The following is a 15,794-nucleotide window of genomic DNA, read 5'->3' on the forward strand; positions in this document are numbered from 1 at the left end:
TTGACACTTTGTAACAAAGATTGCCTTTTCTCCATTGTCCAGCATGTTCCTGATATCCATCCGAGACCTCATTGAAGTGGCCTTTACCATCCCCATTTCTAACAGCCTCCTGTTCATGATTATTTACGTATTCTCTGAGAAGACTGAGGCTTTCCCCTCAGGTCTCCTCTTTTCTTTCTGAGGTTTCATCAGAATCACCCTTACCACTTGCTTCATGGCAATCTCAACTTGTTCTAGCATCACCCTCAAAACTCTTCCAGACTTTCCCCAGCTCAAAGCCACCTGCACATGTTTAGGTGTTTGTTACAGTAGCACCTCATTTCTCAGTGCTAAGTTCTCTATTGGTCTATGTCTGGACTGCTGCTTTGTAATTAAATGCATAGATATTTAAGATTTCTATGTTCTTTTGATGAATCGATCCCTTTATCACTATAAAATTACTTTCTTTATCACTGGTAATATTTTCAGCTCATAAATCTATTTCATCTTTGATGTTAAAAAAACACTCCAACTTTTTTTGATGTTGGCCTCAGACGGAGAAGAAAATGGCAACCTACTCCAGCTTTCTTACCTGGGTAATCCCATGGACAGAGGAGCCTGGCGGGCTACAGTCCATGGGGTCACAAAAAGTCAGGTGCGACTTAGCGACTAAAGAGAAAAAAAAATACAGCCTGGGATAGCTTTTCTATCCGTTTATTTTTAACCTAATTGTATTTTTATGTTTGAAAAACAGTTCTTCTTGGTGGCATGTAGTTAGATATTGCTTTTATTTTTTTTTTTTATTTTTATTTTTTTTTTATTAGTTGGAGGCTAATTACTTCACAACATTTCAGTGGGTTTTGTCATACATTGATATGAATCAGCCATAGATTTACACGTATTCCCCATCCCGAGCCCCCCTCCCATCTCCCTCTCCACCCGATTCCTCTGGGTCTTCCCAGTGCACCAGGCCGGAGCACTTATATTGCTTTTATATTCAGCCTCAAAATCTTTCCCTTTAATTAGGATTTTAGAGCATTAACACTTAATATAAGTAGAGTTATATGGACACAGGTTTAAACCTACAATCTTGCTACATTTTTATTTTCTTTTTTTTTCATTTATTTTTATTAGTTGGAGGCTAATTACTTTACAATATTGTAGTGGTTTTTGTCATACTTTGACATGAATCAGCCATGGATTTACATGTATTTTTATTTTCCTATTTGTTTCCCTTTATTCTTTTTTGGCCTTCTTTGGAAAAACTGGATATTTTTTATAATTCCATTTTATTTTTTGTTGGCTCATTGCTTTCACTGTACTCTTATTTTGTAACTTTAATGGCTTCTTTGGAATTAATGCACACTCCTTTAACTTTACGTGGTGAGCTACCAGGACTTTCCTGGTGGCTCAGATGGTAAAGAATCCGCCTGTAATGCGGGAAACCTGGGTTCAGTCCCTGGGTTGAGGAGATCCCCTGGAGAAGGGAATGGCTACCCACTCCAGTATTCTGGCCTGGAGAATTCCACGGACTGTATAGTCCATGGGGTAGCAAAGAGTTGGACATGACTGAGAGACTTTCACTTTCCTTTAACTTTCTGCATTCTACTTTCAAGTGATATTAAGCACTTTGCTGATAGTTTGAGAACCTTACAATAGTATGCTTCCATTTTTCTCCCTTCCTAACATTTGAGCAGTTGTTCGCATACATTTCACTTTTATATGTTTTATGAACCCCGCACTACATTGTTATCTTTTTTCATTTTTTTCTTCCAATTTTCTTGAATTACCATTGACATACCAAACTGTGTAAGTTTAAGGTTTACAACATACTGATTTGACTTACACACATCATGAAATGATTACTACAGTAAGTTTAGTGAACCTCTATCATCTCATACAGATATAAAATCAAAGAAATAGAAAAAAATTTTTCTCGTGATGAGAATTCTTAGGATTTACTCTCTTAATTTTCATACTATAACATACAGCGGTGTTAATTTTACTTATCATGTTGTATATTACATCCCTAGTACTTGTTTATCTTTTTAAAAAACTTTATTGGAGTATATTTGGTTTATAAGGCTATGCTAGTTTCAGGTGTATGAATCAGAAAAGTGAATCAATTACACATATATCAACACATACATCCATTCATTCTTCAGATTTTCCCCCGATAGTCCAGTGCAGAGTATTAAGCAGAATTCTCTGTGCTCCACAGCAGGTTCTTACTAGTTATGTATTTTATATATAATACTATGTATACGTCAGTCCCAATCTCTCATTTTATTTCCCCCTGTAATCATAAGTTTGTTTTCTACATTTGTGACTGTACTTCTGTTTTGTAAATAAATTCGTTTTTACTCTTTTATAAGATTCTACATATAAGCAATATCACATGATACTTGTCTTTCTGTGTCTGACTCACTTCACTCAACATGACAGTCGTTAGGTCCATCCATATTGCTCTAAAATGGCATTATTTTCTGCTTTCTTATGGCCAAGTGGTATTCTATGATATATATGTACCACATTTTTTATCCATTCCTCTGTTGATAGACATTTAGGTTGCTTCCATGTCCTGGAAGAGTGTGCTTTCAATATATGACTTTAGGGAAGATATTCAGACTAAAATTGCTTTTGACAAGACTCGCTGACATCCTTCCTTTTTTTAACTTTTTATTGTATATTGGACTATAGCCAATTACTTCCCTGGTAGCTCAGACGGTAAAGCGTCTGCCTACAATGCAGAAGACCCGGGTTCAATCCCAGGGTCGGGAAGATCCTCTGGAGAAGGAAATGGCAACCCACTCCAGTACTCTTGCCTGGAAAATCCCATGGATGGAGGAGCGTGGTAGGCTGCAGTCCGTGCGGTCGCAAAGAGTCGGACACGACTGAGAGACGTCACTTTCACTTTCATAGCCAATTAACAATGTCGTGATGGTTTCAGGGGCACAGCCGGGCAGCTCAGCCATACACGTACAGTATCCGTTCTCCTCCAACTGCCTCCCATCCAGGCTGCCACATAACATTAAGCAGAGTTCCCTGTGCTATGCAGTAGGCCCTTGTGGCTGTCCATTTTAAATATAGCAGTGTGTACCCGTGGATCCCAAATTCCCTAACTAGTCCCTCCCCCCATCCTCCCCCCACCCTCACCCCCAGCAACCATAAGGTCATTCTCTAAGTCTGTGAGTCTGTTTATGCTTTATAAATAAGATATATTAATAGATGAAACAGGGACAAAACTTTATTTGTATCATTCCTCTTCAGATTCCACATATAAGAGATCTGACATCCTTATCTTTGTTCTTAATGTATCTAACATGTTTTTTCTCTAGCTCCTTTAAGACTGTCTTCTTAATTAGATTATGATGTACCTTGGCATGGTTTTGTTCATATTTTGTGGCTGGATTTTATTTAGATTTTTGGCTTTCTGGGCTTATGGTTTTCATCAAATTGCAAAAAATTTTAACCAATATTTCTTCAAACACTTTTTTTCTGTCCTGCCTCCTTTAGTGGTTCCAACTACATATATGTTAAGCTGCTTGATGTTGCTCCATAGCTCATTAAAGCTGTGTTAAATTTTGTATTCTCTTTTATCTCTGTGCTTCATCTAGTAATATGACTTTAAGCTTGCTAACCCTTTTTTTTCCTGCAAGATCAAATCTACTATTAATCTAATCCAGTATATAATTCTTGTCACATAATTTCATCTCAAGTTTGATTTTGGTCTTTTTATATCATTCATGTATATGTTTAGGCTTTTAATATCTATACTTATAATGCAACTATAATACAATTATAACAGTTTTAATGCCCTTGTCTGTAAAATCAATTATAGGTCAGTTTTGATTGATTAAATTATATTGTCTGTATGAGTCTTGCTTTTTGTTGTTTCTTTGCATTTTTGGAATTTTTATAACAGTTTTTTTATAATTTATTTTATCAAAGTAGAATGTGTTAATTTCTGCTGCACAGCATTGATTCAATCATGCATGTTTTTTTTCATATCTTTTCCATCACGGCTTATCACAGGCTGTTGAATACAGTCCCCTGTGTTACGCAGTAGCACCTTGTTGTTTTCCCATGCTGTGTATACCAGTTTGCATCTGCTAATCCCAAACTCCCAATCCACCCCTCCCCTACCCTCTGTCCCCTTGGTAACCCCAAGTCTGTTCTCTACGTCTGTGATTCTGATATCATATATTTGTCTTTCACTTTCTGACTTAGTATGATCATCTCTAGGTCCATCCATTTTAACAAGTTTTTTTGTTTTAGTTATGGTTCACATACCATGAAATCCATGCTTTTATAGTATACAATTCAGTGACTTTTAGAATATTTAGAGGGTTGTACAGCCCCTATTGCTATCTGATTTTAGAACATTCATCATCCCCCAAATAACCCATATCCAATATTAATCTATCCCCATTCTTCCCCTCTTCTATCCTGCCCTGGGAAACCATTAATCTGCTTTCTGTTACTATGGATTTGCCTATTTTGAACATTTCATACAAGGTAATCATATTAATCTCATATGATAATCATATTAATCTAATATGACATAGCCTAATATGATAATCTAAGCATAATGATCAGATAAACAGTTTATTGTGATTGACTTCTTTCACTTAATACAGTGTTTTCATGATTTATGGAAGTTAAGCAGTGCTTCATTTATTTCTATTTTTGAATAATCCTCCATTTTACGGTGCAATACATTTTCTTTATCTGTTCATTAGTTGCTACATAGTTGGGTTATTCATATCTAGAAAACTTCTATTGGATGCCAAATATTATGTCTTTTACCTTATTGAATATTTTTATTCCTATAAAAAGTATAGGCCTTTTTGACTTTTGTCCTTGGATGCAGTTCAGTTATTTGGTGATGGTTTGATCTTTATGAACCTTGACTTTAATAACTGTTAAGCAATAGCTTCCCAGGTGGCACCTAGTGGTAAAGAACCCACCTCCCAATACAGGAGATACAAGAGATGCAGATTCCACCCCTGGATTGGAAGATCCCCTGGAGAAGGGCATGGCAACCCACTCCAGTATTCTTGCCTGGAGAATCCCATGGACAGAGGAGCCTGGCGGGCTACAGTCCATCAGGTCGCAGAGTTGGACAGCACTGAAGTGACTTAGCATGTATGCAGATAGGCCACACAAGAACACGGTTCGATCTAGGGCTAATTATCCCCCACCGTCAAGACCCTATGCACAATATCCAATGGCCCATCGATCCTGAGGGCTGTCTGGTTGGTGGGAACAGGCACTATTTCTAGCCTTGTGTGAAAGCTGAGCACTAGAACCTCCAATCCTTTTGAGTGGTTCTTTCCTTGGCTTCAGAGAGCTTTCCCACATGCACACATCTGCTCAGCTAAGATCCAAGAGCGACCTTCTCACAATTCACCAAGTTTTTTCGTAGTACTCCTTCCTGTGTGCTCCAGCCCCCTCCCAGGCTCTCAGCTGTCTCCTCGACTCAGGGAAGCTGCTGGTCTTCTCCTGGGTTCCCTTCTCAGTGCTGTGACCCGAAAACTCTCACAGAAGTGTAGCAACCCTGCAACTGTAGGCTTCACCTCATTTATTTCCCATGTTTCAGGGAAGGAATCACTGTTCTTCATCACCTGATGTGCAATGCCTTTGAAACTGTTGTTCCACATATTTTGGGTGTTCTTTGGTTGTCTCAGGTAGGGTGATCCGTCTTGTTCTTGGTATTCCATCCCAGCTGAAAACAGATGTGTCATGACCCATATTTAAAGGGTTAAATTGCTCCTTGCTGTTGTTCAGCTGCTAAGTCATGTCTGACTCTTTCCGACCCCGTGGACTGCAGCATGCCAGGCTGCTCTGTCCTTCACCATCTCCTGGATTTTGCTGAGACTCATGTCCATTGAATCGATGATGCTGTCTAATCCTCTCATCTTCTGTTGCCCCAATTTCCTTTTGCCTTCAATTCTTCCCAGCATCAGAGTCCTTTCCAATAAGTCAACTCTTCACATCAGGTGGCCAAAGTATTGGAGTTCCAACTTCAGCATCAGTCCTTCCAATGAATATTCAGGGTTGATTTCCTTTAGGATTGACAGGCTTGAGCTCCTTGCTGTCCAAGGGACTCTCAAGAGTCTTCTCCAGCACCACAGTTTGAAAGCATTAATTCTTTGGTGTTCAGCCTTCTTTATGGTCCAACACTCACATCCATACACGCCTACTGGAAAAACCATAGCTTTGACTACATGGACCTTTGTCGGCAAAGTGATATCTTTGCTTTCTAATATGCTGTCTAGGTTTGTCATAGCCGTCCTTCCAAGGAGCAAGGGTCTTTGAATATCATGGCTGCATTCACCATTTGAATGATTTTGGAGCCCAGGAAAATAAAATCTGTCACTGCTTCCACTTTTTACTCTTGGTGGCTATCAAAGCTGCAGCACTGAGACATGCAGACTATGTAGAAATTGCAAGCCCCAGCTTTTAGAGCAGGATTAAGGTGGCTTTTGTTTCTCATCGCAGATAATATGTTGATAACCGTTCCTTTAGGAGATTCACTTGTGCCATTGCCTCCTTGAATGTGGGAACATTTATGTCTCCTCTCACAGGTGATCAGCGAGTTTGAAGCCTCTCCTGACTCATTTTCCTACAGAATTCCTAACCTGAGTCGGAATCGTCAGTATAGCGTCTGGGTGGTGGCCGTGACCTCAGCCGGCAGAGGCAACAGCAGTGAAATCATTACCGTGGAGCCTGTTGCTAAAGGTGGGTGGCACGCTGTAGGAGGACCTTATTTCCCACCACAGTCGTACTGGCTTTACACCTCTGTTCTCTTTGAAATAAAGCTGATAATGCCCTACAAATCAAGTAAACCAGAACACCACGTGTTACCCATTTCAGCCCAAGAAATGGGTCAGTGCTAGCTGGCACTGGGCTTTTGTGCCAATTGGAAAACCACCCCCTATGGATGAGCAGCTTTACAACTGCCAGTGTCTCAGGAGAAATTAGGAAAAGGAGCCCCCATCCATCTCTTAGAGTGAAAATCACTACATTACTGCTTTCCAAGCAAGTTCTACCATCTTCAAAATCAGATATCATGCTTCTTAAAGAGAAATGTCTATTTTTCGGTCTATGGAATTCGAAACCTGACAAATGTAAGAAAATTCATTGGTTCTTCTTCAATTGATGTTAAAGTGAAAGTTACTCAGTCGTGTCCAACTCTTTGTGACCCCATGGACTGTAACCTGTCAAGATCCTCTTTCCATGGAATTCTCCATTGAACCTGGGTTTCCTGCATTGCAGACAGATTCTTTACCATCTGAGCCACCACGGAAACTATTGACAGAATGCTGTAAAGACAAAATGAAGTTTGTTTTAGGCACAAAACATTCCACAAAGTGAATGTAATATCTTCACATTAAGATGGTATACTGGCCCTAAAAAGCACATAGAGACACAGAATATTCTTATTTGACTTCTGGTAATTGCTGCCACACAGTGTTCAGAGTTCCCATAAATTAGCCCTTGTCAATGAACAGATGTATTTACCTCACAATTCCAAGCCAACCAGAGATGCTCCTGACTCTGGAATATACCACATTGGAAATTTAGTACTCATAAGGCTTCCAGGTGCCTGAAAGAGAAAACAGACTTTCCAAGATTCTAGCTTCTCACTCTTAACCAGGGTTCACCCAGAGCTGGAGATGATGTTCGAGATGGGCTTTCCAGAAAGGAGCTGAACTAGGGAATGCCTCTGGGGTGGTGCAGGCATCCAGAGGGCTGGCACCACCCAGGAGCCCCAGACCCTTGCAAACCATAAGCCATAATGGCTGAAAGGTCCAAGCTGGACAGACGGGGCTGCCCAAAGGTGGAAGAGGCAGGTGCGGCTTATGTTGTAGTTGTTGGGAGGTCAAGGCAGGCTGGCAGATCCGCAGGCTTGAAAATCGAGGGTTAGGTTCAGGAAGAGGGCTGGGGCTTTGGTACAAGGAGGGGCAGAATGCAACCACAGACCCAGTCCTGAAGGAATGATGTCCTGAGAGGAAGCCCAGGGTCAGGGGGCAGTGCAGAGCTCAGGGCCACGTAGTTGGAGCACCATAGCAACTGGGAAAGACATCCAGGTTGCTGGTGAGGCACAGTGTCTGATTAAAATCACCTGAGGTTCTCATTCAAAGCCGGCCTCCTAGAGCACACCTGAGATCCGCTGAATCACAGAGCCAGAGGAGGAATCTGCATTTTTTTCACCAAAGATTCTATATGATTCTCTTGCCTGCTCCAGTTTTCTTAGTCTTAGAATTTCACAGTGTGACCCTATACATGCCAACTACCACGAACAGGCATTAATTCTAGAAACCAGGGGTGTTGGGCTTGAAGATGAAGTGGTTTTAGCCAGTGCTTTCGCAAAACGCTGGTGAAAAAGCACTCCTAAGTCCTGGAAAGAATTTTAGGAGTTAGAGTCAGCGTATTAAAGAACTGAATTGAAACAGAATGGAATAGAGTCAAGGAATCTAGACTAGGCTTGAAAAAAAAAAGTAGAAAATATCAGAATGCATGACACAGTGAGCATTCATGTGTAGAACTTTGTTTTCATTCACACACACATAACGTGTGCAGCTTCTGGAATTCAATGTAAAATGTATTTTTTTACAGGGGGAGGGGGCTATTAGAAAGCTTAAAAGCCCCACTTCTAGCTGAATTTCCCTCATCAACCCCCATTTTGCTGCATGAACACTCCTCATCATATAAAAGGATGGTCTGAAAGGTATGATAGGGGCCAGCCTTCCAGTGTCAGAAATCCAATGCCACCTGCCCAGGATATTTTTGTTCCCATGATGGAAAATCAGAAATGTCAATTAATGATAGAGCATTCCACAGTGAAAGGGTCTCCTCGCTGGGCCACCTCCGAAGACACTCCTCTCAGGAGGAAGAGCTGCGGTTTCCTTTGCGGGCAGGGCATGTTGCTTCAAGCACGTGGGTGGGTTTTTCTGTAACATTTGCTGCATAAAATAGACTCTGCCTCTGAACCCACTGACACTTCCTTACTCTCTGCTCTGGACTCCAGTGCTCAAAAAACAACAAAAGTCAGAGTTGTCTGCTAGTTCATAATGACTTGTGTTCTAGACCAGGATGACTCCTGTTGAGTTGGCTCCAGGAATGACACCTTTCCTCGAATTCCAGTACTTTGCTAAGGAGCCTGTCCCCCATGTCCATTGGTCAATTGCAACCCTCAAGTCCAAAATGGTGCAAGGGTCCCAACACTGGCCCCATCTTTTTGAGTCTAGAATCAGATTGGAGCAGCTTCTGCCTACAGGCTTCTTGTCTGTGCATCTAGATGGACTGACCTTCTGGAGGGAGCATCCCGGAAACCAGGGTCCCAGGGTATGGCAGAGGCCAAGCAGATCATTTTGCCTCTGGAGGACTCATCTCTTGGTGCCTCTGCCAGCTTTTGTGTCTCACCCAAGAAGATGATGCTAGGAACCTGTCAGTACAGGGCCCCTCTGGTATCCAAGGAGGCCCCTGCAAACAGGGATGCCCTGGGCATTTCCCTCCCCCCACCCTCATGTTCTTTGGCCACTTTGGGACTGTCCCAGTGCCTGATGTCCCCAGGAGAAGCTTTTGTTCCAGCATCAGAATCGCTATCCCAAGCAAATATTGGTACTTCAAGAGAGGTCGCTCTGGACCAGTTTATTTCCCTTAACGTTCATGCTGAAGATCAAGGTGATTTTAAAAAGTCAGGAAAGTACCACAAAACTGATAAATAGAAGTCATTCCAGTTTTACCTTTTCCTGTCTTGGGGTTTTATGTTTTGTTTTGTCTCTTCTCTCAGGTATTAAAAGTATATTTTAATGTGCAGTTTGGGGTGTTGAGATAAATTGCTTAATAAAGTGCTTCGAAATATAATTGGGCTCACAGAAAGCACAGCTTGGAGCTGCTAGGCTTATGAAGTCCCACGTATTTAATTTGGGATCCCCGTGTCTAGTCAGTACAAGGGGAGAAAATACTACAGTAGGGATTTTCAGCAGTTCATATGTTCATACAGTGAAAATCCCTTAGACACAACCTCATACAAGGAATAGTGTTGAGAGGTGTGACATTGGTTAGCAGGGCTGCACTCGCCTTTGGGGGATGTCGCTGGTTTAGGGAAGGTCACCTTGGCCTCTGTGGACAAATCTGTAGAGTCACTGCATTTCTGCTCTGTTTGGTGGTCCAGCTCCCGCGCGAATCCTGACCTTCAGTGGCACGGTGACTACTCCCTGGATGAAAGACATTGCCTTGCCTTGTAAAGCTGTTGGGGACCCCTCTCCTGCCGTAAAGTGGATGAAAGACAGGTAACCAGTAACCCAATGTATGCCCTCAACACAGCTCTAGGAGAGTGCTTCGGACACACTGCACTGGGTCTCATGGTATAAAGTTGTAGATTTACACTCATGAAAGCTCCAGGAAAACTACCCAGTCTTCTGCAATAGAGAGGAAGCTGGTTGAGGTTGATGGGGGCAGAATCTCAGCTTTAGGACTAAAAGGATCTGACCTATCATGTCAGTTCTCTTAAAATTCTTAGCTTTAAGTTCATGACAATGCTTCCGAGGAAAATAGTTTAGCCAGCTGAATAATTTCTGTGTAAGTTTTCTGTACATTATCATGAAAATCTCCTATGTATCTGAGATGATGAACATACCCAAGGAGACTTGAGACTTACACTTATCTCTTCTCCTTCCAAGATGATGGGCCAACCAACCCTAACTGAAATGCTCTGAGAAATAGCTTTAAGAAACGGAATACATTGTTGTTGTTGTTCAGTTGCTAAGTCATGTCAGACTCTGCAACCCCACAGACTGTAGCATGCCGTGCTTTCCTGTCCTTCACTATCTCACAGAGTTTGCTCAAACTCATGTCCATTGAGTTGGTGATGCCATCCAACCATCTAATCTTCTGTCGCCCCCTTCTCCTTCCCTCAGGCTTTCCTAGCATCAAGGCTTTTTCCAGTGAGTCAGTTCTTCCCATCAGGTAGCCAAAGTACTAGAGCTTCAGCTTCAGCATCAGTCCTTCCAATGAATATTCAGGACTGATTTCCTTTAGGATTGACTGGTTGGATCTCCTTACTGTCCAAGGGACTCTCAAGGGTCTTCTCCAACACCACAGTTCAAAAGCATCAATTCTTCAGCACTCAGCCTTCTTTATAGTCCTATTGCCTTCTTTATGGAATACATGAGGACTTTGCTAACGTAAAACCTGGTTTTCCATGCTCAGTAGGAATTATTGAAATAATAACAGCTGAGATGGAAGGGAGAAAGTGGATGAAAGAGATTCCATTCATGTTAACTTTTTAAAGTACTTTATTCAGAGGAAGAAATTAAGATATAAACAAAGAGCTGAGCATTCACTGATGAACCTGGAGATTTGAGATTTGAGATTGAGAAGAGTCCCTATTTTCAAACAAAGGCACTTCAAAGACAAACTATTGAAATGATAGTCTTGGTATGTGTGTGCTAAGTCACTGAATCATGTCTGACTCTTTGCAGCCCCATGGACTATAACCTACCAGGCTCCTCAGTCCATGGGATTCTCCAGGCAAGAACACTGGAGTGGATTGCCATGCCTTCCTCAGTGACCACTTTCTCATCTCTTTTAATGTCAGTTAAGGAAATAATAAGCTCCCAAGGTTAAGTGGCATCCACCAGATGTGGGGATGGCCCTAGATGACTGGACAATCCCCTCTCCCTGTGGCCAAGCTATGACACCACCAAGGGAGCTCTTTTTATTCCAGGGTTGGCTCATCACACTCTTGACACACCGCAGTTCATTTCTGATGCCACAATCATTAACAACTGCAATTTTCCATGAATCTACAAGCCACCCCGAAACTTAATTGTCCCAATATGATCTGGTCAAAATGGTATATCTGCCCACAGAAGCAATCCCCTTTGGGATATGACAAGCATTGACCTATGTCAGGAGCCAGAAGCCACACAGACCTCCACACAAACTTCACTTCAACACAGAATTTTGTACAAATAATCAAACTCAGCTGTGTGACTGTTTTCATCATATAATCATGGTTTAGTTCTTACTTAATATAATATTCTGAATGGGTTGTCTACTTCGGAGAGTGTTTGTGCTTTTCCCCAACCTCAGCTAACTTAGATTGTAATTTCTTTAATCTGCGCCTTTTTCTTCCTGTGAGGTAGTAACGGGACACCCAGCCTGGTAACGATTGATGGGCGGAGAAGCGTCTTCAGCAATGGCAGCTTTGTCATCCGCACGGTGAAGGCAGAGGACTCTGGCTATTACAGCTGCATCGCCAATAACAACTGGGGGTCGGATGAAATTATCTTAAATTTACAAGTACAAGGTACCACGTCTGGGGCTCTTCTTAATGCTACTTTTTGTATGTATGCCTATGTGCAAAGAGTGAAAGTGAGCAAATTTAAAAATCAGCCTTTGTAAAGAGCTAATTGCTACTTTCGTATAACAAAAGCATAGATGTTCATTTTGGAGATTAGAATTAAACAAATCAAAGTAAATACACAGCATTCATAACCTGAGAGCTAACACTGTTTACATATTTTCATATGAGAGCCTAGTCTCGTCTGTCTTTATGTGTGCATCCCTGAAAAAGCCCTTCCTAATAACATCCTAATTGCACGATTTACTCCGCATGTATATAAGTGTCACCCAGAAAATACCAGCAAGAAATAATTCCAAATTGAGACGCTTTATGAATGTTAATTAACTCACTAGTCATATGCATTGTATATTATAAGGACACTAACTGAAACTCTATAGGGCATTCATGTTTAATTGTGTATTTAATACAGTGCATGTAATTTTTTCCTTGACTTCATACTCCAAAAGTACATGACAAATTTAAGACTGTTGAATTAAAAACATGCATAAAATCCCAAATGGCCACTGATTGGGTTCAAATTTGAATGCACAGTGATATTTTATGAGTAGAAAAATCTAAGTGTGTACTTTTCCAGATGTGTTATCACATTAATAATTAATACAGCATTTACAATATTGTCACATTAAATTAATCACACTAAGTTATGTTATCATACTAATAAATCACAGAAGGTTTGATAAAAAATAAAACAAATATTGCCCTCAGTGTGAGGGAAGGGAAAGAGAACTATCTATTTTTTTAAAATAATGTAAAATTGACATGGAATTTCAAGTAACTTGAAGTCGGGAGAATTTCAGGGCATTTTTCGGAGATAGACACTATATTATAACTCTAAAGAGATGAATCTATTTTTCATGGCTTTGGGTTAATACCAGGCTTCTCTCAGAGGAAAAGAGGACATTTTATGAGAAACTTTCTATATGATTTTGATAACCTTACTGCAAATTTCTTCAGTATTTCTGTCCAGAGAGCTAATCCAAAACATTACTAAGGCTCATTGATAAGAAGCATTTATTCTTTGAACCTTATGTGACAATTCAAGTGTGTGTACTGCCACTCAGTGGCGCACCTATGATTTCAGTGGAGAATGTGTGTGTATATGTGTGTGTGTGTGTGTTGCCTCTTGGAAGGGTGGGTCAAATACTGGAAATTTTTGCAGTTTTTTCTCACTAGCTACACATACCCTCCCCCTTTCATATAGCTGAGAACAGAAAAGCTAAGTAGGTGCCATTTGTCTTTGTCATTTGAATCATGGCTGAAATTCAGAGTAAAATAATGCATATATCTTTAGTAAGTTCACAGAAGGTTTTAATGAGTGATGAGCAACTCAGATACTCAAGGAATTGGCGAGGGAATGAGGAAATAAATCCAAGTAGAAATGGGGTTGAATTTCTTTAAAGAATAGAATCATTCTGTTCTAGCTCTTTAGCCCAGGATATCAATTAAATAGACATTTTGACAGACATGAATTGCATATTTTGTCAACCTGAAACACTTATTTAATAAATGGCTGTTAAAAACCATTTGGTAAATGACTGTTAAAGAAGACTGGAGATGTGAACAACTAATTCTTGTTTTCTAAAAACTGCTTCCTCTCTAGTTCCACCAGATCAGCCTCGGCTCACAGTTTCAAAAACCACCTCTTCTTCCATCACCCTCTCGTGGCTCCCTGGGGACAATGGAGGCAGTTCTATAAGAGGTAATAAGAAAGAGATTGCCCACAATGGTTGATTAATTGACATTATCCACAAGCTGATAAGTGACACATTTTTATCAAGTAATTGTCATGTGTTAGTTCGTTTCTCCCCCAAACTCATCATATAATGAATTCTTCCATTACCTACACGCACGCACACACACACACACACAAACACACATCTATTTTTATAGTATTTGTTGTCACTCACTCTTTCATCCAAGGAAATTCATTCACAGAATCATTACCATGCATCCAGTCTGAGTGAAATATTCAGTTCAGTTCAGTTCAGTCACTCAGTCATGTCCGACTCTTTGTGACCCCATGAACTGCAGCACTCCAGGCCTCCCTGTCCATCACCAACTCCCGGAGTACACCCAAACCCATGTCCATTGAGTCAGTGATGCCATCCAACCATCTCATCCTCTGTCGTCCCCTTCTCCTCCTGCCCTCAATCTTTCCCAGCATCAGGGTCTTTTCAAATGAGTCAGCTCTCCATATCAGGTGGCCAAAGTATTGGAGTTTCAGCTTCAACATCAGTCCTTTCAATGAACACCCAGGACTGATCTCCTTTGGATGGACTGGTTGGATCTCCTTGCAGTTCAAGGGACTTTCAAGAGTCTTCTCCAACACCACAGTTCAAAAGCATCAATTCTTCTGTGCTCAGCTTTCTTTATAGTCCAACTTTCACATCCATACATGACCACTGGAAAAACCATAGCCTTGACTAGACAGACCTTTGTTGGCAAAGTAATGTCTGTGCTTTTTAATATGCTGTCTAGGTTGGTCATAGTTTTCTTTCCAAGAAGTAAGTGTCTTTTAATTTCATGGCTGCTGTCACCATCTGCAGTGATTTTGGAGCCCAGAAAAATAAAGTCAGCGACTGTTTCCACTGTTTCCCCATCTATTTGCCATGAAGTGATGGGACCAGATGCCATGATCTTAGTTTTCTGAATGTTGAGCTTTAAGCCAACTTTTTCACTCTCCTTTTTCACTTTCATCAAGAGACTCTTTAGTTCTTCTTCATGTTCTGCCATAAGGGTGGTGTCATCTGCATATCTGAGATTATTGATATTTCTCCCAACACTCTTTATTCCAGCTTGTGTTTCCTCCAGCCCAGGGTTTCTCATGATGTACTCTGCATATAAGTTAATAAGCAGGGTGACAATATACAGCCTTGATGTACTCCTTTTCTTATTTGGAACCAGTCTGTTGTTCCGTGTCCAATTCTAACTGTTGCTTCCTGACCTGCATACAGATTTCTCAAGAGGCAAGTCAGGTGGTCTGGTATTCCCATCTCTTTAAGAATTTTCCACAGTTTATTGTGATCCACACAGAGTGAAATATTCACACATGCCAATAAAGAACATGAGTATGAGTAAACTCCAGGAGAGAGTGAAGGACAGAGAAACCTGGCGTGCTTCGGTCTATGGTGTCACAAAGAGCTGGACATGACTTAGCAACTGAACAACAGCAGTAAAGGAAGAATAAACCAATTTGGTGTCTCTCCCCTAAGAGGCCACATTGTGTTTCTTCCTTTGTTGTCAACACTGCTTCTTCTGTTTAGTTACTCATTCCTTCAATTGAGTAACCACAGCGACTGTTCTTAAAATGGACTAAAAAATGGGAGTGACGTAGTTCCTCAAATCTTTTGCAATCAGTAGAAAAGAATAAGGGTATTTAAATGGAAGGAAGGGGCTTCCCTGGTGGCTCAGAGGGTAAAGAATCTGCCTGCAA

The 15,794-nt window shown here is 40.9% G+C and overlaps 1 protein-coding gene across 1 annotated transcript in view; it reads left to right on the forward strand.

Annotated features, from left to right (window-relative positions):
* DSCAM (DS cell adhesion molecule) overlaps window positions 1-15,794 on the forward strand; it is an 823,896-nt gene that overhangs the window by 744,797 nt on the left and 63,305 nt on the right. Inside the window, exons 21-24 of the mRNA XM_043875189.1 lie at window positions 6,570-6,723; window positions 10,166-10,283; window positions 12,141-12,304; window positions 13,962-14,060. Coding sequence (XP_043731124.1) covers window positions 6,570-6,723; window positions 10,166-10,283; window positions 12,141-12,304; window positions 13,962-14,060 — 535 coding nt within the window. The remainder of the gene's footprint in view (window positions 1-6,569; window positions 6,724-10,165; window positions 10,284-12,140; window positions 12,305-13,961; window positions 14,061-15,794) is intronic.

Source organism: Cervus elaphus, chromosome 19, assembly GCF_910594005.1.
Source record: "Cervus elaphus chromosome 19, mCerEla1.1, whole genome shotgun sequence".
NCBI classification, from domain to species: domain Eukaryota; kingdom Metazoa; phylum Chordata; class Mammalia; order Artiodactyla; family Cervidae; genus Cervus; species Cervus elaphus.